A 21,254-nucleotide genomic window follows, 5' to 3' on the forward strand; every position below is an offset into this window, starting at 1 on the left:
AGATGAACTCAGACTGGTGATGATCTCTTGGACAGTTTTGTCAGTTACAGGTGCAAAATGAGTCAGCTCTAAGTGTCTAGGTGGCTGCAGGGTTGTTATTGGCGTTGTGGAATTGATGGCATTTTTAATGGTCTGAACCTTGTCGCAAAAGAATACTGCAAACTCATTACACTTAGATGTGGAGATCAGTTCCAACGGCAGTTGAGCTGGAGGGTTTGTTAATCTGTTCACTGTTGCAAATAAGACACGCGAGTTGTTACTGCAGTTTCCAATAATTTCAGAAAAGTACCTCTCCCTTGTTCTACGTAAGATCTGGTTGAACACGTACAACTTTTCTTTATAAATTTCATAATGAACATGAAGCTTTGACTTGCGCCATTTCCGCTCGGCCCTCCGGCACTCCCTTTTCTGTGCCCTGACCGAGTCGTCATTCCTCCATGGCGCCTTCTGCTTATTTTTAACCATTTTAACCTTCACAGGGGCAATGGTGTCCAGAACATTCAAAACACTCGAAGTAACAGAGTTCAACAAATCATCAACATTAGAACATGAGGCATTTTCAAAGTTTATCATTTCCATGAACAGAGCACCTGTGCTGTTATTTATGTGTCTCCTCCGAACAACTGCAGGACCAGCCGGTGGTTTGGGAGAAACAGACAGGTCAAAGAAGACACAGAAATGATCAGACAGAGCAACATCAACCACATTGACGTTTGAAATATTAACCCCCTTTGTAATGAGCAGGTCCAGAGTGTGCTGCGCTCTGCTGTGGGTGGGCTCACACACATGCTGAGTCAGGCCAAAGGTTTCAAGGACAGCACTGAGCTCTTTAGCATTTCTGTCACAGACATTATCCACATGTACATTAAAATCACCTGTAATGACCAAACCATCAAAGTCTGTGCATACAATTGAAAGCATCCTGGTAAAATCATCAATAAAACTTTGACGGTGCTGGGGAGGCTTGTATATAACTACATAGAGTATGGACGGAGATTGTTTTAGCTCCATTTTAAAGGATACATACTCAAATGATGAAAACACCCCAAATGACAACCTGTGCATAACCATATGATCTCTAAATATTGCACAGACACCTCCACCCTTTTTGTTTTCTCGTGTTTCAGATTCAAATTTGTAGTTGGGTGGAGCTGATTCCGTTAGAACAGCATTACCTGTGTTTTTGTCAAGCCATGTTTCAGTTAAAAACATAAAATCAAGATTATACGAAGAGATCAAATTATTAATTAAAAATGATTTGTTAGACAAGGATCTGACATTAAGCACAGCAAGTTTCAGATTAGTTTCAGTAGGACTGGACATTATCTTCTTACAAGGGATATGGATTAAATTTCTCTGATTGGACAGTCTAACTGTCCTTCTGTAATCTGGTCTATGTGGTGTGGCTGTAGATATAGCACTAGGGGAGAATATTGTCTCACAGGGCCCCAGCTTGATATTACCTTTATCATGGCTGTAAGTCCTGGGACAGCAGAGGCCCTGTGCATCCTAGCTCTTAGGGATACCAGCTCTGGGGGCAGGCAGGGGAGGACGAGCAGGGGGAAGTTTGGGTGATGGACCAGATGAAAACCGAGGGGGAGGAGCTGGGGGAGCTTTAGTTTGTGAAGCAGGAGAGTTGAAGCTCCTGTGTGACTTGAGGGGCACAGTTTTATACGGGGAAGAGTTCAGCATAGTTGGTGATAGAAGTCTTGACCTTGCTATATTAGGGGTGAGGGGAACCATCTTAATCCCTGATTTGATCAGGCTTTCAAGATGGTTGGGAAGGCCCATGGGGGAAGGTGGGGATGAAAAGGAGAGGGTGAGGGACAAGTCTCTAGAAGGGGTAGATGTGGCAGGGGGGGCCCAGGGCTGGTCTGTGGGTAGAGGAGGTGATGGGGGTGCTGCCGGGTCTGAAACTTCTGCTGGGGCCGTCACAGACGAGTCCAAGGCCTGTGATGAGGGCCCGGGGGGAGGTGAAACCGATGGCGGGCCTGAAACCTTCGCTGGGGCCGTCACAGACGAGTCCAAGGCCTGTGATGAGGGCCCGGGGGGAGGTGAAACCGATGGCGGGCCTGAAACCTTCGCTGGGGCCGTCACAGACGAGTCCAAGGCCTGTGATGAGGGCCCGGGGGGAGGTGGAACCGATGGCGGGCCTGAATCCTTCACTGGGGGCAGTGGAGGCTGTTGTGGTGCTGGAGCTGAATCCTTCGCTGGGGGCGGTGGAGGCTGTTGTGGTGCAGCTGGTGCTGAAACACTGGCTCGGTCTCTGGCTTCTGCGACAGAGATGCTTCTCTCGTTCCTCTTTTCTCTCACTGGTCGCTCAGGACCCTGTCCCGGCCCATTCTGATGCCTCAGAGCGTGGAGGAGGTGTTCCGTCAGCACTCTCCTCCCACCTCTGCACAGGTGTGGGCCCTTTCCCTTGAACAGGTCCTCTCGTTTCCAGAACAGATAAAAGTTCTCAATGTAGTGCAATCCTCTGTGCGCACACTCTTTGGACAGCCATGTGTTCAGCTGAAGCAGCCGGCTGAACTTGTTTATCTTCCTGTCTATGTTTGGAAGAGGTCCACTAATGAATGCCTTGACCTCCACTTTATCAAGCTCCTTGAAGAACTTAGTGAAATCCCTTTTTATGTTAACATACTATGATTGCAACGTGCAAATTTATTTTACATTGTCCTAAAGTCTATTTCTCACCGTGTATCAGATGCAGCATCACTGCATCCACAGGGGCTGCCACATTTGTTTGTGGGTTATGTGACGTCAGAGGTCGGAACTGGGAGTACATCGATTTGGTACGAGTTCACGGGTGGGAAGTTACGGGTTTGACTGCCGTTCCAGTGCACTTTCACGGGTTACAGGTTGTGAAAACACGAGTTACGGGTTGCCTGGAACGCACCATTAGACTGTGACACATTCAATGTTAAAACAGAGAAACATAAAAAGAGGGAAAATGGAGCGCTTTCTTGTGCGGAGAAAACCACCAACCACCAGTGCAGAGACTGCCGACAACCCACCGAAAGAAAAGAGAAAAAAAAACTGTCAGCAGACAGTATCATGACAGTTACCTGTCTTATGGCTTCAGTTGGACCGGGGATGTCAACACTCCTCAGCCCGAGTACGTCCTCTGTCGGGAGAAGTTAGCTAATGCTAACATGGTTCCCAGCAAGCTGAAGAGGCACTTGGAAACCAAACATCCCTCCCATGTTGGGAGAAACTTGGCCTACTTCAAAAGAGCTCGGGATCTGAACCAGAGGCAGCAAGACCGTTTGTTGGATTCTGTGAAAGTGTCTGAAAAGGCAGTGGAGGCTAGTTACATGCTAGCAGAGCTTATTGCAAAGCAAAAGAAACCTCACACAATAGCGGAGACACTCATCCTCCCCGCTTGCAAAAAAATTGCAGGTGTCGTGCTGGGTCCAGATGCCGCAAATGAGCTATCCAAAGTGCCGTCTTCTGATAATACAATCTAAAGAAGAATGGACGACATGTCAGAAGACATTGAGCAACATTTGACAGAGAAACTGCAGGCGAGCGGCAGATTTTCCCTCCAAATAGACGAGTCAACTGACATTAGTGGGGCTGCCCAACTCCTGGCAAACGTCAGATATGTTGATGGTGACTCTATCAAAGAGACCTTTTTCTTCTGCAAAGAAATGGAAAGCCATACTACGGGAGAAGAAATATTCAGGGTAACTAATGACTATTTAAAAGAGAACAATCTGACCTGGAATATGTGCGTCAGTCTTTGCACAGATGGTGCGGCATGCATGACGGGGAGAGTGAAAGGATTTAATGCTAAGGTGAAAGCACAAAACCCACATATTGTGACAAACCACTGCATTTTGCATCGAGAGGCATTAGTTGCCAAAACCATGCCCCCGGAGTTGACTGAGGTGCTGGATCAGGCTGTGCAGATGGTGAATTACATCAAATCAAGGCCCCTGAAATCTCGCCTCTTCTCCCAGCTGTGCGCCGAGATGGGAGCCGACCACCAAAGCCTGATCCTCCACACAGAGGTACGTTGGCTGTCACGGGGGAAAGTCCTTTCCCGTCTTTATGAGCTTCGGGAAGAGCTTTTGGAATTTTCACGTGAACACGCTGTCCCACATAAGGACAAGCTCGTGGATGAGAAGTGGTGCGCCAGGCTGGCTTACCTTGCAGACATATTTGGGCATCTCAACGAGTTAAACGCCAAGCTTCAGGGCAGGAATGAAAACAGTTTATCATCCACAGACAAGATTCGGGGGTTTATGGGCAAACTTATCCTGTGGTGCGAGGCTTTGGAACAGGGCTCCATGGACATGTTCCCGCTGGCATCAGCTGCGCCACAGGCAGCTAGGGAGTGCGCTGTATATGCCGAACACCTTCAGACCTTAAAAGAGAGGTTTGAGCGCTATTTTCCATGTGTGGCTGACATCGAGGACTATGACTGGATCCGAGACCCATTCAACCAGGAATCCTCAACAGAAAAGCTCACTATGAAAGAGAGAGAGGAGTGCGCAGAGCTCCGTGTGGACCGCACACTGAAACTCAAATTTAGTGAGCTCCCACTGGATCAGTTTTGGTTGGCTTCTGCATCAGAGTACCCAAACATCTCCCACTATGCGATTGAGCAACTTCTTCTTTTCCCCACTACTTACCTGTGTGAGTTGGCGTTCTCTACTCTGGTTTACATGAAGAACAACAGGAGGTCACGGCTCTCTGTTGAACAGGACTTGCGAGTGGCCTTGTGCTTAATTTCTGCTGAGTTTTCTTTACCTTGTTTTTAATTTTGTGACCTGTCTGGTTTAAATGGGTGTGTTGCTGCTTTGATGAAGCCTAATTTGATGAAGTTTCAAATTAATTTTTGAAATATTTCGTTTATAAATATTTCATGAGTAATATAGTTGTCTTTGTCACATTTTATTTGGCATTAGTAAATAATTATGCACATTTACAGATATTTTACATGATATGAGTGATAACACGTGTTATAAAGGCTATTTGGCACAATAGGTGTGCCTTGAGATTTTTACTTGTCCTTTGGTGTGCCTTGGGCAGAAAAAGTTTGGGAACCACTGAATTAAGGTACCGTAAACAGCACCCAAGATTAGAGTCCCCAATTCAGTATCTGACCAAATGTCTCCCCTTCTGTTCTTGAGATATGATGTCGAGTAATGGCCAGAAAAGACTTTTTGCAGAACATTATGATGTCACAGTAAAGCTGACCTTTGACCTTTTGGATATAAAATGTCACCACTTCATCATTTTATCCTATTAGATATTTATGTGAAATTCTGCAAACTTTGTGTTCATGTTTCCTTTTCTTCCAACTGTCCCTTTTATTTAACATCTTCTAGTTTCAATACAGTGCCTCTTACTGTCTCTAATGGGTTGAAATCCTGGGAGGACTACTTCTTGTGAGTCCTGTGCTTTCAGCAGGGCTTCAATCCGGGTGAAGTAGACCTGTTCTGGCTCAGAGAAGGCCTCTGTAAGGTTGCAAACCAGTGGATGTTGGACATGCTCGCAGCCAGCCACTGGCATCCAGGAAGTGCCCCTTCAGGACCAAGAGGAGGGAAAGAAACAGTCTTTAGGGAATAATTTCACTGTAAAAGCCTACCACTGTCCTCACAGTAAAATGCATTTCTTATGAAACACATGCTGGAACAGGTGAAGAATCAGCTGAAGCTTCACACTTCCTCTTGTCAACAAACCTAACAGAACAGGAAACTATTTTTTGTGGATCTGTGACATTTTGCTGGTATCGGATACACTTCCTACTGTTTGTATGACAGGATGGCTTGTGCAAATGTTTGGTCTAACCTGCCTGGAGCAGTAGTTAGCTGGAGAGACTTAATACTGCAACCTAGTGCACTCCTCTGTGACTGACAACTTTCCCAAACATCTTCCCAATCTTGTTTCTGTTGTAACCCATAACAAAAGTGCATCAAAGAGGCTGCAACTGACTGATATTTCCTAAGACACTGTTAAGTATACACACAATATGAATACACACAAGCATAAAGACAAACACAAATTAAACTCACGTTTGTGCCTTAACGGTGACACTGTAGTAGACTCCTGTGGGTGTCCCTGGTCCAGGCTCCCATTTCAGAACATGATTGAAATGGCTTGAGTTCAGGGTCAAGTTGATAGGTTGGGGGAGTTTACTCATAGCTGGAATACAAACAAACAGGACTTAAACTGTAAATACATATCAGGGCTCCTACAACTGAGGGCAAGTTAGATTTAAAGGATAATTGAATTTCCTCTCAGGGATTAATAAAGTATTCTGGAATTTCTCAACTGTAGGATTGATAAAGGTGTATTTTATCGTATCTTATGGGCATTTTTCATACTGGACCCTATTTCCCGGTGTAAATTGATAAAAGAGACTGATATGAACAACAATTTTTGAAATTGGTCCAGTATTGAGGGAGCTGGCAGCCGGCAGCTGCGCAATTAGCTGCAATGAAAGCACACGGGGCAACTGAAAATCGTCACTTTATGTCTACTAAAAGTGATAATTTTTTCCACAGGGCAGCTCAGATTGTTACTGTAAGTGTCTGAAGCATCTGTCTACCTTTCAGTTGATCCAATCTAAAATGTTATGCCTCCTTAAGAAGATGTCTCTTTCTGAAACATCACGAGATGTGTGTGTGAGATTAGGAAAGAGTATAATAACCTGAGTAGTTTATAGAAAACAGGGTTCAACGCTAACGTTTTTTTTCACTTGCCCGGTTGGGCAAGTTGGTCAGAGATCTACTTGCCCAAAGTCAGTTTTTACTTGCCCTATAAAAATTGTTTAATTTAAGCGGCTATCAAATAACAAAGACTGCAGTTATTTTTATGTTATGTAATCTTTATTCACACTGTATTTATTAATTAAAACAACATATGTCATGTATTGTAGCTTAATTCCTACACAAAAATGACAGTGTCCGGGCTTAAAGTGAAAAATTTGTTAATCGTTCTCCGTCTATAATTTTGCTCCCTACTTGAGCCATGCCCACCTCTATTTATTTTTCACCCCTCTCTCCAGTTCTGCTGTATTAACACCGGATTTAATATATTTTGCTTCCATCTCTCTGCCCTGCTCTACTCTACTTCAACGCTACTTAGCTCTCTCTCTACTCTACCAGTAGACTATCACATCCACCTGTTGCACAAAACGCACACAGCAGTGTTTCCCCTAGGATGGAGTTGTAGCAGCGGAGGTGAAGCACACGCATGAAAAATAATTTTCACATGCGTGAAACTTTTTTGTATGCTTGCAAAGCACAGCCTGCTGGGATGTTTCTATGTATCTACTGGCACCAGAAGGGCTCTTTAGGACTAAGTACATACAGTACATGTGTGCACAGTAATGAGCAGGTGAAATGTCTGTCTAGCTTACATATGAGGTGTCTCAAGATTTATGAACATACAATTTTATTGAATATAATAAAAGTAAAAAGTCACATGACATGCTGCTGTTTTGTGCTATGACCTATTTAAGTGTTGGAAGTTGTTATTTACGTGACAACATCTGAACGCAACACAAGCTCAGCACGAGTGCCATGCTACGCTGCTGTGCGAGCAGCTGTTTGTCTGTGCGTAACAGCAGTCTGTTGGTTATTTACACAGTGTCCATAACAATAACTTTGTCAGCTGACAAACTGCACCGGGCTCGTGGTCAGGTTTGGTCAGGAAAATGCGGCCCGAGCCGCTCTAGCGTGCTCATCTGTGTGTGTGGCGGAACTCCGCCGCGCGCGATACAGACAGCAGAGGAGAATTGTTAACGCGTGACCATGTAGAGACAGAAATGACACAATGACATAACACCATAAATAGTATATTGTTCTGTTATTAAATTAAGCATCCGTCGCGCAAAATAATATCAATGGGGGCAGTGGGCAGGACATTGTTACACAGCTGTGCCTGTGACTTCAGGCAGAGAGACCGCTGCATCAGAGCAGAAGGAGCACGTTTTAAAATACGTTTATTTTATCAATTAGTTATTAACTTTTACTATTTTTAGCAACTTGCCCGATTGGGCAAGTGAGTTGTTAGTTTACATGCCCGACCTTGAGTTTTACTTGCCCCGGGCAATCGGGCAATCCTTATTGTTGAGCCCTGGAAAATGTATTTTAGTGTTGTCTAAAAGATTTTCAATATCATGGATGATTATTTACCTGATTTATAATGTGTCTCAGGTCTTTGAATTCTGTCACTGCCATTATTTGAAACAGAGTATACGCATGAAAAATGGACAAGGAGAGCGGGAAAAAAGGCAGCAGAGGTTTTTATTTTACTCTTTTACATATTCATTACATCTTGCTGATGCTTCTTGTTATTACACTATTCTCCTTGCTGCTGTGACACCACAAATTTCCCCGCTGTGGGAATAACAGATGATTATCTTATTTTTGATGATCAAATTTTTCTTTAGTTTATTTGCAAAATAGTAATAATAAATCATATATACCAGCGCTCGACAGTGCGAGAATTTCACTCACATTTGCGACTAAAAATAGGTGTGTGCGAACTGTAAAAAATATTTAGGGGCACATGTGCGCATAAAAAAAATCAGCCGAAGCAGCCTATATTTTTGTCAATAAAAAAATATGATAGTCTAACCGCAAATGTTGGAGAAACTCCAGCCGCCTTCCCTCTTCCCCGTGTGACACGGTTATAGGCGGTTTTCCAAGCCACTGTCGGCACAATGAATATAAGTCCCACTGTCGGCAGCGTGGAAATAAGTCGAAGTGTGGAGGAGACGGACCGGTTTAAGCAGCGGACCTCCGGGGAAGCCTGCTCCATTCTCCCCGCAGTTAGGGACCGTTCTCCACGGCCAGGCTGTTGGCTGGGTGGAAATAAGTCTAAGTGTGGCGGAGATGAGGGACCGGGAAAAGCGGCGGACCTCTGGGGAAGCCTGCTCCGTTCTCCCCGCAGTTAGGGACCGTTCTCCACGGCCAGGCTGTCGGCTGGGTGGGAATAAGTCAAAGTGTGGCGGAGAAGAGGGACCGGGAAAAGCGGCGGACCTCCGGGGATCTCCCCGCAGTTAGGGACCGTTCGCCACGGTACCGCTGACTGGGCAGGGTGGAAATAAGTCCTGCAGAGTTTCAGAGGACCTGGAGAATGTTTTAGGATAGTAATAACATTATATAAGATAATCATATTGCAAAGATAATATATATAAGATAATAACATTAAAGACAAAATTAAATTGCAATACTTTTTCAAAACTTGATGATTTTACCTTTCTGTACATTTTGTATACAAATTCATTAAATAATTTTACTTGTAAATGTCTATTTGCATCACATTTATTACGGAAAACACAGTATTTGATCAATTTACATTGTGCCCCTAAAGTTCTTTGTGCGCTCCTTACTTTTTCAACTTAGGAGCACATGTGCTCCTTGGGAAAAAAGTTTGCGTCAAGCCCTGTATACATCGCCATATGTCATCCATATGTTTCACAAATTTTGCAGTTGTTGAAACTCAAAAAGAAAAACTGACCTACTGTCTGACCCTTCCCACCCCTCCCCACCCCGGCTGGCTTGGGGTGACCTGTGATGGAACAAGAGAAGGAATTAATCAATTAATTAATAAATAATAATAATAATAATAATGCATACAGCAATAAATATGGCGAAAAAAAGAATATCTACAAAAAAACAAAAAAATTATTAAAAAAATAATAATAATAACCATACATATCCACATGGGGAACAGTGTTGGGATTAACTGGACGACAGATATTTTGTCATTTGTACAGATCTAAACTGGACATGTGGAGGCTATTCCTCTGGGTCTTGCCACCTGAAATGGTGAACAAGACCGCATGTTCTTTGTTGATCAAACAAAGGACAGCCATTTGGCACTCATCTCCACAAGATGCCTCATGGTCACACCTAAGTGAAACACCAGTCTTCAAACATGGCTCTCTTGCCTCAAACCTTGGCTAGCCTCTGCTAGCGGCCCCCTGGTAACCCCTGTGCAGCCGGGAGGCTGGGTAACTGTCCGGGAGAAGCGTAGTTCCAAGCCAAAGCCCACGGTTCACCACCAGCCTGTTCACGTTTCTAACCATTTTTCCCCACTCAGCGACACGTGAGAGACATGAAGTTAGCAACACCAGCGGCCATAGTCAAATGTATCCCTGGGGCCAGAGCGGACGACAAATTTAAAAGTCAAATTTAAAACTGCTGGCTAAGGCTAAACGTAGATTTAGTAAGATCATTATTCACATCGGCGGGAATGACATCCGGTTACGCAAATCGGAGGTCACTAAAATTAATGTTGCCTCGGTGTGTGAATACGCAAAAACTATGTTGGACTCCGTAGTTTTCTCTGGACCCCTCCCAAATCTGACCAATGATGACATGTTTAGCCGTATGTCATCATTTAATCGCTGGCTGTCCAGGTGGTGTCCAGCAAACAATGTGGGTTTCGTTAATCAGTGGCAAACTTTCTGGGGAAAATCTGGTCTTTTTAGGAGAGACGGCATTCATCCCACTTGGAGCTGCTCTCATATCTGGGAACCTGATCAAGTTTATTAGTAATTCAAAACCCTGACAACCCAGAGTTGAGACCAGGACTCAGAGTTGCAGTCCTACACGCTTCTCTGAGCTTCTAGTGCAGTTACCCACCCATAATTATATACAAATGGTGTCTGTCCCCTGACCACCTAAATTATCTAAATCTAAAATTAAACAAAGAGGAGTTGTGCATAACAACCTCATAAAAATTAAAACCTCTTCTGTGACAGAAAGACAAAACAGGAGAATTAAATGTGGACTGTTAAATATCAGGTCTCTATCATCTAAAGCAGTGTTAGTAAACAAATTAATATCAGATAATCATATTGATTTATGCTGCATTCACATGGAATCAGGCATGGTTGGGAACAGACTACTTTAATTGTCCTAATATTAAGCCCCCTGATGCGCAGTGAGCATGTGCGCCCCCAAATATTATCCTGTCTTCACAGCATCAGTCTCTGTGTGTGTAAAGTACTCATGTCAATAAACCCCTGCATATTTCTTAATCAGCCTCACCTTTTCCCCAGCGCACTTCTGCATTCATTCATGAACATTTACACATGAACCTCTATCTCAAAGGGCTGTGAGCAGGCTATTGTATGACCCGTATGAACACATTTGTTGTAAGTTACACAAATTTATAGGTATTTACCTTGGGGTAATCCGAGTCACCCACATGTGCTCCCACCACCCCTGAGAGAGCAGTGTCACCCACAATTGTGGCGACTCTCTTTTCAAACGGGTTGAGCTCCTCCTCTCCTGTCCCCCCGCCTGTTTTGGCCACACTTTGGCAGTGGGCAGCCATCCTCCGCTTCACATCCACCTTAACGTCGGACCACTTCGTTTTTGATTCTGCGTGTATGCTTTTCTGACCCCACAGCATTGACAGCCTCACACACACTCTCCCACTCACTCCTCTTGCGTTTAGTATTGATGCCGGAGGACAGCATGCCAAAAAGTACATTTTTGCGCATCTCCACTTCAGTGAGTAGCGTCTCCAATTCGCATTCTGTGAAGTTTTTTTTTAAAAAAATTTCTGATCGTGCAGAGAGGGGAAATCTCAGGTGCAGGGATCATTTAAATATGATCTGTATACTTAAATGGGGGCGTGGACAGGGAGGGGTCGGGTACTCCAACATGTGTCCACATTGATTGGGATGTACAAAGGAAATGTGCTTGGATTCATGCGTATGCACAGAGTCATACATCTGGATTTTGTGCGTACGACGTTTTCTGGATTTAAACGCACGCCATGTTTCAGAAGGAAATCCACGCAAGTCTTTGTACATGAGGCCCCAGGTCAAGTGAAAAGCAAAGAGACACCTATATTACCAATATGAGTTGCTCTGTGGCAAAAATAACCACTTTTAATGGACATAAAGTGACAATGTTTAATTCCCCGTGTGCTTCCATTGCAGCTTGTTCTGTGGCTGCCGGCCACTGCCGGCTCCCTCAATACTGGACCAGTTTCAAAAACCGTTGTCAGTTTCTTTGATCAATTTACACTGGGAAATAGGGTCCAGATTGAAAAATGGCAAAATGATCCTTTAAGACTTTTTAAATTTGATTTTTTTAATACCAATCAGAAGGAAATTTAAACCAACTTTACAATAATCAAAACTGAAAAAAATGAAAACAAATGAGAACTGACATTAGTGACTGAGGGTTAGGGGCTATTTTTTTTGTTCCAGGGAAAGGTTAGATGATCTACCTTAAATGTTTGAGGGAAAAAAACTTTCTCGACATGGCAGAGACAAGGGCAGAACAGAATTGGGAAATGTCGGTGAAGATTCTCAGTCATCCTGGTCATGGTAATCGTAAGTGCTATATCGTAGGCAACTGGTCTTGCTTGCGTTTCTTAAAGACATTTCGCCTCTCATCCTCTTGGAGCTTCTTCAGTTCTAAATGACTGGTACGGAGTTGCAGGCTTTAAATTCTGTGTGGGTGTGGACCCTTAAGGCCAGTTCAGACCAAAGATTCCAGAAGCAACAAAACGGTTTAAGGACATTGCAGAGAAAAGTTGCAGTGGTTTTAATGACTCAGTTGTATATCGGCTCAGGTCTGCTCCTGCAGTTGCATGGGATTCAATTGCTGTCATGCGACAGTGCTAACCACCACACCACCATGGGGTACTTTTCCATAGACAGTATATTACATACAGTAGATGTCAGTCAGCATGCCCCCAGTTTGGAGAAGCAGGCTGGAGTCTGACATGGTAGCTAAGGAATCTACTGCTTTGGAGGGGTCAGCAACAAAACATATCTTTGCAGCCTAAAAAAATCAATATCATTTTAAGTGTACGCTATATTTAGAGTTTTTTCACTGCTTTACCTTAATGTCAGACAGTGATGAAATTAAGCAGTTGTATCGCTCTTTCCAAAGCCAGGCTCCATTGAGAAAAACAGTGATCTAACATCACTTAACACAGGAGCTTCTGGTCAGTTGCTGCCTTGAACAATTAGTTTGTGTTATTGTGTGACTTTATCAGTTAGCTGACATTCACCAAAGTTAAAAAATTACACAAACAACCAGACTGATTGAAGCAATGATAGACCAGCTGCTCCTGTCTTCAGCAAGCTAAAATGACATTTCTATATGGACTCTGGTGGCTTCGTTGAGAGCAAAGATGGGGAATTGAAGCTGTATCAGCTTCCCCCTTGAAACAGGCTATCTGACAGAAAGGTAAAACAACGAAAATACTGTCAATGTAGCGTGGACTTAAACTGATATTGAATTTTAGGTGGCTAAAATAAGTCTTGTTGCTGACCCCTCCACAGCAGTACATTGCTTAGCTTCTGTGTCCAACTCCAGCCTGCTTCTCCGCCTGACATCTACTGTATATAGTACATTGACTATGGAAAGGTAACCCATATAACCCCACGTCAAAAAATCTGATCCCTTTAATGAATTAAATGCCATTAAAGACTTTTTAAGGATCCGCGGGTACCCTGTTGTAGATTTTGATCTGATATACAACTCAGTCAGGTCAGTGTTCCTTATTTCATGCTAAACCACACTGTGTACATTGTCGAGAGATCCTACATAACTTATAGAAGTAACTTAACAGGAATAGAAATTCTTCAAAATAAAGCCTGCTTATAGGTTTCAAGGAGTACTGCTGCATATGTGAAAAAAAGTGAAAAAGCCTTTAAAGCTATAGTTGGTAATCCTGTTCAGAAACACTTTTTGTTATACTGAATGAAATGGTCCTTCCATCCTGAGAGTAGTCAATACATAATGTGTTCAGAAAAAGGAACGAAAAAAATCCGACCTCTGTGTCAGCTGCAGGCCTGTAAAAACTCTGACCAATCCCTGCCTCTTGGTGCGAGTGGAAAGAACCAATCAGATGCCTTCATGTCTCGTACTTATATATATCGCTCTGGTCCTGCCCACGCCCCCCTCTGTCCCTCCCTCCTCCCTGCGTGCACTCATCACGTGTCACCGTTGCCGGAAATATTCAGCACACTCCTCAGCAGAAATACTGAGTTAGCAGGAGAATAAGTTTGCTGAACAATGGCAGAGAAAATGCAGCCAAAAGTACCACTTCCAGCATTACTTGTAACGGCTCGCCCTGCTTAACAGGCTAAGAAAATAAAGTTGGAGGCAGAGAAGGCTGCGACGAAATAGGCTTTGGATAAAGCAAGAGGACAAACCAGAGTAAACATCGGTGCAGCTTTTGAACGGTGGAGACAACTGAGGGAGCTGAAGGGCCTGAAAAGTGATGCAGAGGTTGCTGTCTTTCTGTTAGACAGGTAATTATTTGTTTTGCTTTGGGGGGATTTGTTATTTTCATGCATTATGTAACGTTAGCCAACTTAGCCAACGTAGCCAACTTTTGTAGCTGGTATTAGCCTAATGCTAACATTAGCTTCTCTGTCGGTGTACTGCAGGATGCGCGTTCAAGTTTGTGGGGGCGTGGCTTTGGACAGAGCACTGACGGGAGGGGGAGGAGGGTGGTGGAGCTTAGAGGAGGTGCCACTTTCAAATCTTGCTAGCTGTCCAACATTACCAACTATAGCTTTAAGTGGCTACAGAGGGAGCTGCATAAAATCTGATACTGTGACATACTGGAGTCTTAAACTTATTGGCTGACGGTCAAGTGGCATTGTGGGTAATGTAGGGTAAATTTACAATTTAAAAGGTTCCACTGAGAAAAAAAAAAAAAGATATCTCTGCTAAATCTTTTTTTTTTTTAATGGTGCATTGTTAGTTATTGGAGTGCAATACTGAATCAGCAGAGTACACATTTACAGAACAGTCGGGATGGGGGTAAAAAATCAATACAGTATTGCGATATCTTTGTGTGGCAATGTCGTATCAATACACGGACTCCAAGTATTGATTCTTTTTATTATGTAAATTATGAATATTACAAATAAAATTTACATTTTTGGTGGCCTACTAGAATAATAAAATCAGTATCTTTTTCTGTCCACTAGATATCTGTTGCAATAAAAATGACTGAAGTGAGATGAACACATTTAAAATCACAATTATATTGTATCGTGACTAAAGTATTGTGATAGCCTAATATTGTATCGTGGGGCCTCTGGTGATTCCAACCCCTACAGAATAGGGTTTGACATGCTTGTTTTAAAAAAAAAAAAAAAAAAAAAAAAAGATTCATCTTTGTTTAAATGAAGACTTTGTAGAAGAATTGTACAACAACTTTAAGCCCCATTCTTTATAAAAATTTGTAGAGAAACCACAAATTACCTAACAAGATGGCGGCACGGATGGACACAGCGGCCACTCTCTCTCCAAGTTTGGTGCCTTAAATTGTGTGTTCCAGTGTATGTTCGTGTGCTTCTTATTTACGTCCGTGTGCGTCGTTCAACATCTACGTTGCTCAAAAGATACAGTCGCCACTGCTTCCTGGATATAAGAAATAAGTCAAAACATCACAACTTGAACCAGAAACTCACAGAGGAACTTTGGGGCCTGGCCTTCTCCGCCGGACTACTACATCACCGGACCCGCCTGCTACGTCACACCCAGAGATCAGGCGCCAGAAGCAGTGTGAAAGGAAGCAGAAGCGAGGCAAGCGCGGAGGCATCCAGGCTAGGCTAGCAGCTAGCCCACACAGAGCAGCGATACCATCCCTCATTATGGCCAATGTACGCTCACTTGACAACAAATAGACCACATACAGCTCCTGAGATCTGCTCAGCATGATGTAAGGGACTGCTGTGTTTTCATTTTTATGGAGACATGGCTTAATGACAACATCCCGGACTCCGCTATCCAGAAAGCTAGGCTACCATGCTATCAAGCCGACCAGGTTCGTGGAGGGAGGTAAGGCCCCGCACAGGGGCTCCGCAGGGGTGTGTGTTCAGCCCACTGCTCTTCACACTGCTGACCCACAACTGTGTGCCAACCCACAGCACTGACCACATCGTCAAGTTTGCAGACGACACGACTGTGGTGGGCCTCATTTCCAACAATGATGAAGCCAACTACAGGAGTGAGGTGAGCCGACTGGTCCAGTGGTGTAAGGACGACAATCTCTTCCTCGATGTCCATCGACAGTGCTGCTGTGGAGAGGGTGAGCAGCACCAAGCTCCTGTGGGGTGCATATCAAAGCTCAACCACGCCTCTACTTCCTCTGCAAACTGAGGAGAGCAAGAGTCCCACCACCCCCATCATGTGCTCTTTCCACAGAGGCACCACTGAGAGTGTCATCACTGGCTGCATCACTGTGTGGCACGGAGGCTGCACAGCCTCCTGCCAGAAGACTGCAACGCATAGTGAATACAGCCAGCAACATCATTGGTACAAAGGGGAAAGGGGATTTATGGTTGTGCGTAGACCCTACGCACATAGCCTACGCTCATATTCTACGTCGTTGTGACCATTTTTACTTGTGCGGTGGTGTGTCTGTGTCACTCTGCAGTTACAACTCCAAAACACTAGTCGGTGGCGGAGGTTCCTGTGAAGTGCTATAATGTTTAATTAATTCAAAACACACATTAAATTTGGCTAAATAGAGACAATTTCAAACACAAGTACACAATTTAGATTCACTATAACTCGCAGCATTAACAGACAAACACTTGTGTTAATCCAGACACATTTTCCCCACAACATGCTAACCATATTAGCACAAGCCTATGGAATAGGGCTGTGCGATATGACGATATATATCATGTGACGAGAGAAAAATGTCTATTGTTTCATATTTTGCTCTATCGTTTATATCGTTGTGACGCAAATGACACTTTTTACGGCAATATTTTTCGTCATTTGGAGTACAGTCTCAGTGTGTGGGGGTGTGGGCATGTTTGTGCTTTAGAACAATCAGAAAATAACGTTTTATTGATCTGATTCACCAGCTTTCTCGCTACCAGCACTCCCTCTCTTCACTCACTCTCTAGCTTGCTCGACCACAGCTGCTTCTCTCTCTCTCCCTCTTTCTCTCCCTCCATCCCTCCCTCCCTCTTCCTGTTTGAGTCATTTGGTCTGTGCAAATTGATGAGCCGTCGCACAGCGTAAATAGACCCGGCGCGTATTTTTAATGGAGCGAAGCGCTGAGCCGCTTCTAGGCCGCGGCTAGGACGCACCACAACGCTTCTAGTGGAGCAACTTACATTGACTTGAATGGCTATGATTAGTTCCGGCACCCGTGCCTCGGCCGGATCACGCACGCGACGGATCCAGTGGACATCCGGCTAGCGTGGGAAGTCACCTGCCATCGATACATTGCTGGTCGGAATTGTACCAAGGTAAGCAAACTGCCGATGAATTTACATTTGAAATCATGTGCCCTGCATGAATAACTAAAACACACTTGTGATGAAAAAACCTTTTTGTTAGATGAGTCTGCTGAATTTCTTTATGCACAAATCGGAAGTGCTATATCGTAGGCAACTGGACTTGCTTGCGTTTCAGTTGCCTACGATATAGCACTTATGATTACCATGACCTGGATGACTGAAAATCTTCACCGACTTTATGCACAAATGTACACAGGTCATTGAAAGTCCTTGAATTTATCTATTTCTGTATGAAATTACATGAAAATAGGATTTCGCCATGTGAATTTGCAAAATTTTCTCGGGAGAGAACCCCCCTTGAAATCTTTCTGTTTGTCACAAGAGGACATATTACTGGATTTTTTAAGCAAATGATCAATACTACCATAGATTGATGAAATTGACCTTAAAACACCGTAAAACAAATATTGAGCGTCTATGGACGTAAGTGGGGCTTAGGCCTACAGATATTAATATGTAAACGTACACTCATTTCTTCTGTTTGCCACATGTGCATATTAACTCTTTTAAGGTTAAAAAAAAAATAAAAAATGTGCCACCGTGTCCACATACATTCATGACCACGCACGCACAAGCAGATATTACGTCACAAGGTAAAATCTCACTCTGGCCCTCTGACCAAAGTTTCGCAACCCTGTGTAAAGCCCGGGACAACAGCAACATTTAAAAAGGTAACGGTACACAATTTGCATTGAAACAGCATTTCTCTTCTCTGTATGTCCTGCACATACAACAAATTGACACTAAAAACCTTTTGAAATTGCTGTGTAGCCTATACTGCTCAGTGAGCAGCAACTCATGTGCTGCTAAGTTTGCTCGTTATATTTAAATCACTGCCATGCAGCCTGTTTTAATCTCAACTGGTTGTCATCTTAGAGAAAATATAATTTATTCAAACTGGGCCTCATGTCAGTCACCATTAAAAGGACCAAACATGTGGTCTTCAGAGGAGGTGCTCCCAGGTGTCACTGGGTTTCTGGGTTATGAGACAGACGCACCACATCATGTGACGGTGTACTCACCTGGCAAGACCTGAGGCAGCCATGTGAGCATCCAAATGAGAGCGGTCATGACAGCCAAACCATGGCTGCTTCACTGCCATCAGCCTCTCAAGCAGTCACCACACTTCTATGGCCTCTGCTGCTGCTTTCACTTCCTCTATGAACATCTGTCATAACAAATCTGGAGTTAATACTGCTACCAGTCATATGTCAAATCCATGCAGTTATTAGACCTCGCTTTGGAAAAAAAGCGTCTGTGAAATAAATGTAGTTAATGTGATGAATATAAAGTGTGTATAAAACTTTATGTAGTTATTTTTCACTGACACCATGTTTGACATTTATTCTTTTTGAAACGACCTGCAACAATTGCAATACTACGCCAAGTTAACTTAGGCCTAGGTGTTAATACCCAAGGCTGTATATTAGGCTACACAGTCTATGATAATAGTAGAGTCAGACTGCATACAGTCCTCGGGTAATAACCATTTTCTTTTATACAGCAACTACTGTCAGTGAGTGAGTTGCAAAATACCTTCGCGTTGCCTGTGTTAACCTCCCGACTTAGTTAGCTTAAAACATCCACTTCAATGTTATTTACTTTCTTTAGAGAACGCTTTCAAAATGACCATGCTAAAGACAGATAACGCTATCTAACGCTAACGTTAACGTTACCATAGCCAGAAACGGTATGCTTCATATTCGTCTTTATCTCGGGACGCCCACTCGCCGGAAATGTATCTATCAGTAGCTAGCTAACGGGCTAGCATTTACTCAGAATAGGTCAAGAGCAACATACTGTTTGTAACATCATGTTTGTAACATTTTACAGCTACCTGTCCTGGGAAGCCTGCCATCTTTAGCCACCATCCTCAGCTGTAGAAGGAAAGTCGAGAGCAACGACCACAATGGATCCACTTTACAGAATACTGCCGCTCCTGCTACCTTCAGGGACTTCTTGTTGAAGACGTGTACACAGTTTGACGGCGCGATGTGGCATTTATTCTGACTGGATACTAAAGAAAGAATGACAAAATATCAATTAGCAGTTCTGGGCTGTTTTAATTTACAGATAAATTGTAACTTTGTCTGTTCAGTCATAATATACAACATAAAAATGCGACACAAAACAAATTAGGCTGTTATTGTTGTAGTGTGAGATGACCAATAACAAATAAATAGAAATAATAATAAAATAAACGCCAGCTGACCGGTGGTGACCAGACCGCACCTTAATCACAGAAAAAAAATGCCCTACTCTGCCTCTAATTGGCTTACCCTTACATTCTCCACCCTAACCAATCTCACTCCTCTTGTCTAAACATTACCAACACAACCGAAGAAGGCAAGGAGAACTAGCCATTCAGTGGGAGAGTGGGGCGGGTCATGCCTTCGCCATCCTGGGAATAGAAAAATTTGCTGGCTGCAGCGGTGATTTCAATTTGTCCGGCGGTATGTGAAGGCAGCATCTGAGGAGGGTGTTGATAGGAAATCAGGTGACCTACTGGAACACAGTACACACTTACACACGATTTCAGATCACGGTAAAAAGCTCCACTTCTGGGCCTCCTGTCGCTGACAGCACTTAGGTCTACACCAGGGTCCTTAGCTTTGCTCTGGGGCCACTATTGCAAAATGACAGGAGGCCGGGGGGTTAATAAACAAACAATAGGCTAATATTTATCAAATGAAATGAAAAAACAAAAGACGCAAAATATTTTTGCGCAGCTGTTAATTTCTAACACAGCTCAATATCAGGATGATTTTATTCAGACTATCAATTTGGTGTTGATATGATTTAATTGTGGCGTCAGCTTTAAGCTTTATTGTAGCATATATAACGTTATGACAAAGAAGACCAGTATCAGACGCAATGATGTTAGACGATAATTGTAATACACGCAATTCATCTGCGCAGCATTGATTTCATGGGATTCAAGGGTGTGATCAGTGTCAGATGTACAGGTACAGGTACTGTAGCTACTTGAACCAGTGATGAGTAATTTAACCGACACATAATTTTATTTGCTACCTTGTTTTGTCTTGATTTTTCCCTCCCTCCTCCTCTATTTCTTCTTTCCTGACTCGTTTTTTTTTCTTCTCTATCATGTGATTTCATTGATGTTTTGACAGGGGAATTTCTTTGATAAGCTTTTAGTGGCTTCTAACCTCTCCGGTACTTTTCTTTTTTTAATCTTGTAAATTTTATAGTCTGTAACATTATGTGCAAATAAACTGATCTAAACTAAAACTAAACATTATTCATCCTGTTATGCGTTGCCACGCATGTTTCCTCCTCCTGCAACTGCCACGGTGTTGGCCTTTTCTGTAATGTTGCTTTTCTCCTCCTCATATTTTAGTAGAATTAATCTCTGATCCTCACGAGAAATACCTTTTTTTCCCTCACATACGGAGCTCTGTGAGGACGCTCAGTGACGCTCAGTGACGCTGCGCTTCTCTCATGATTGTGATTTGTCCGCTGTGTGCGCGTTCACAGCTCTTGATAAAGCAACACTGGGTTGAGTTACCGAGTTGATATCCAGCGTCGTGATACCGATTATCCTGATTGCCATTGTTAGGGTTAGTCAACCCAGGATAGGTCTGGGTAACCCAGGAAAGGTTGATCTCGCTTCGTGATACAGGCCCCTGCACAGGTCAGGTGTATGCAGGGGCCTTTCTAGGATTTATAGATATTCAGATCCCCCTTTGGCACTTTTTTTTTTTTTAATAAATATACGTGCTCTATTTTGATGTTTTTTGATGCATTCCAGCACCTAACTTACAGACAAAGTACAAAAAAATCCCAGCGTGAAACAATTTATTTTCATTGTGATTTAGAAAATGGTCAGTGAGCCAGCAAGCACCAAGTGGCAACCTCCAGGGCTAAAAAAATGAAGCCAACACATAAATGCCATAAAAAAAACTGCACTTCCTTGAACAGCCACTTGAGGCTGGCTCAATCACCATAGATCCCCATG

At 43.4% G+C, this 21,254-nt stretch overlaps 1 protein-coding gene across 2 annotated transcripts in view; it reads right to left on the minus strand.

Moving 5' to 3' along the window:
* The window catches only part of crfb2 (cytokine receptor family member b2), a 57,800-nt gene extending 37,735 nt beyond the window's left edge, over positions 1–20,065 (minus strand). The window contains exons 1-5 of one of the 2 annotated variants that reach the window (XM_050048329.1): positions 19,555–20,065; positions 19,113–19,292; positions 18,298–18,443; positions 6,024–6,153; positions 5,358–5,533 (exon numbers count right to left, since the gene is read on the minus strand). In XM_050048329.1, the coding sequence (XP_049904286.1) occupies positions 5,358–5,533; positions 6,024–6,153; positions 18,298–18,346 (355 nt within the window). In that variant the 5' untranslated portion in view covers positions 18,347–18,443; positions 19,113–19,292; positions 19,555–20,065. Of the gene's footprint in view, positions 1–5,357; positions 5,534–6,023; positions 6,154–18,297; positions 18,444–18,811; positions 18,966–19,112; positions 19,293–19,554 lie in introns of those variants that run through there. The other variant, XM_050048330.1, reaches the window with a different exon arrangement.
* Positions 20,066–21,254: the final 1,189 nt, after the last annotated feature.

The sequence above is a fragment of the Epinephelus moara genome, chromosome 7 (assembly GCF_006386435.1).
Source record: "Epinephelus moara isolate mb chromosome 7, YSFRI_EMoa_1.0, whole genome shotgun sequence".
NCBI lineage: Eukaryota > Metazoa > Chordata > Actinopteri > Perciformes > Serranidae > Epinephelus > Epinephelus moara.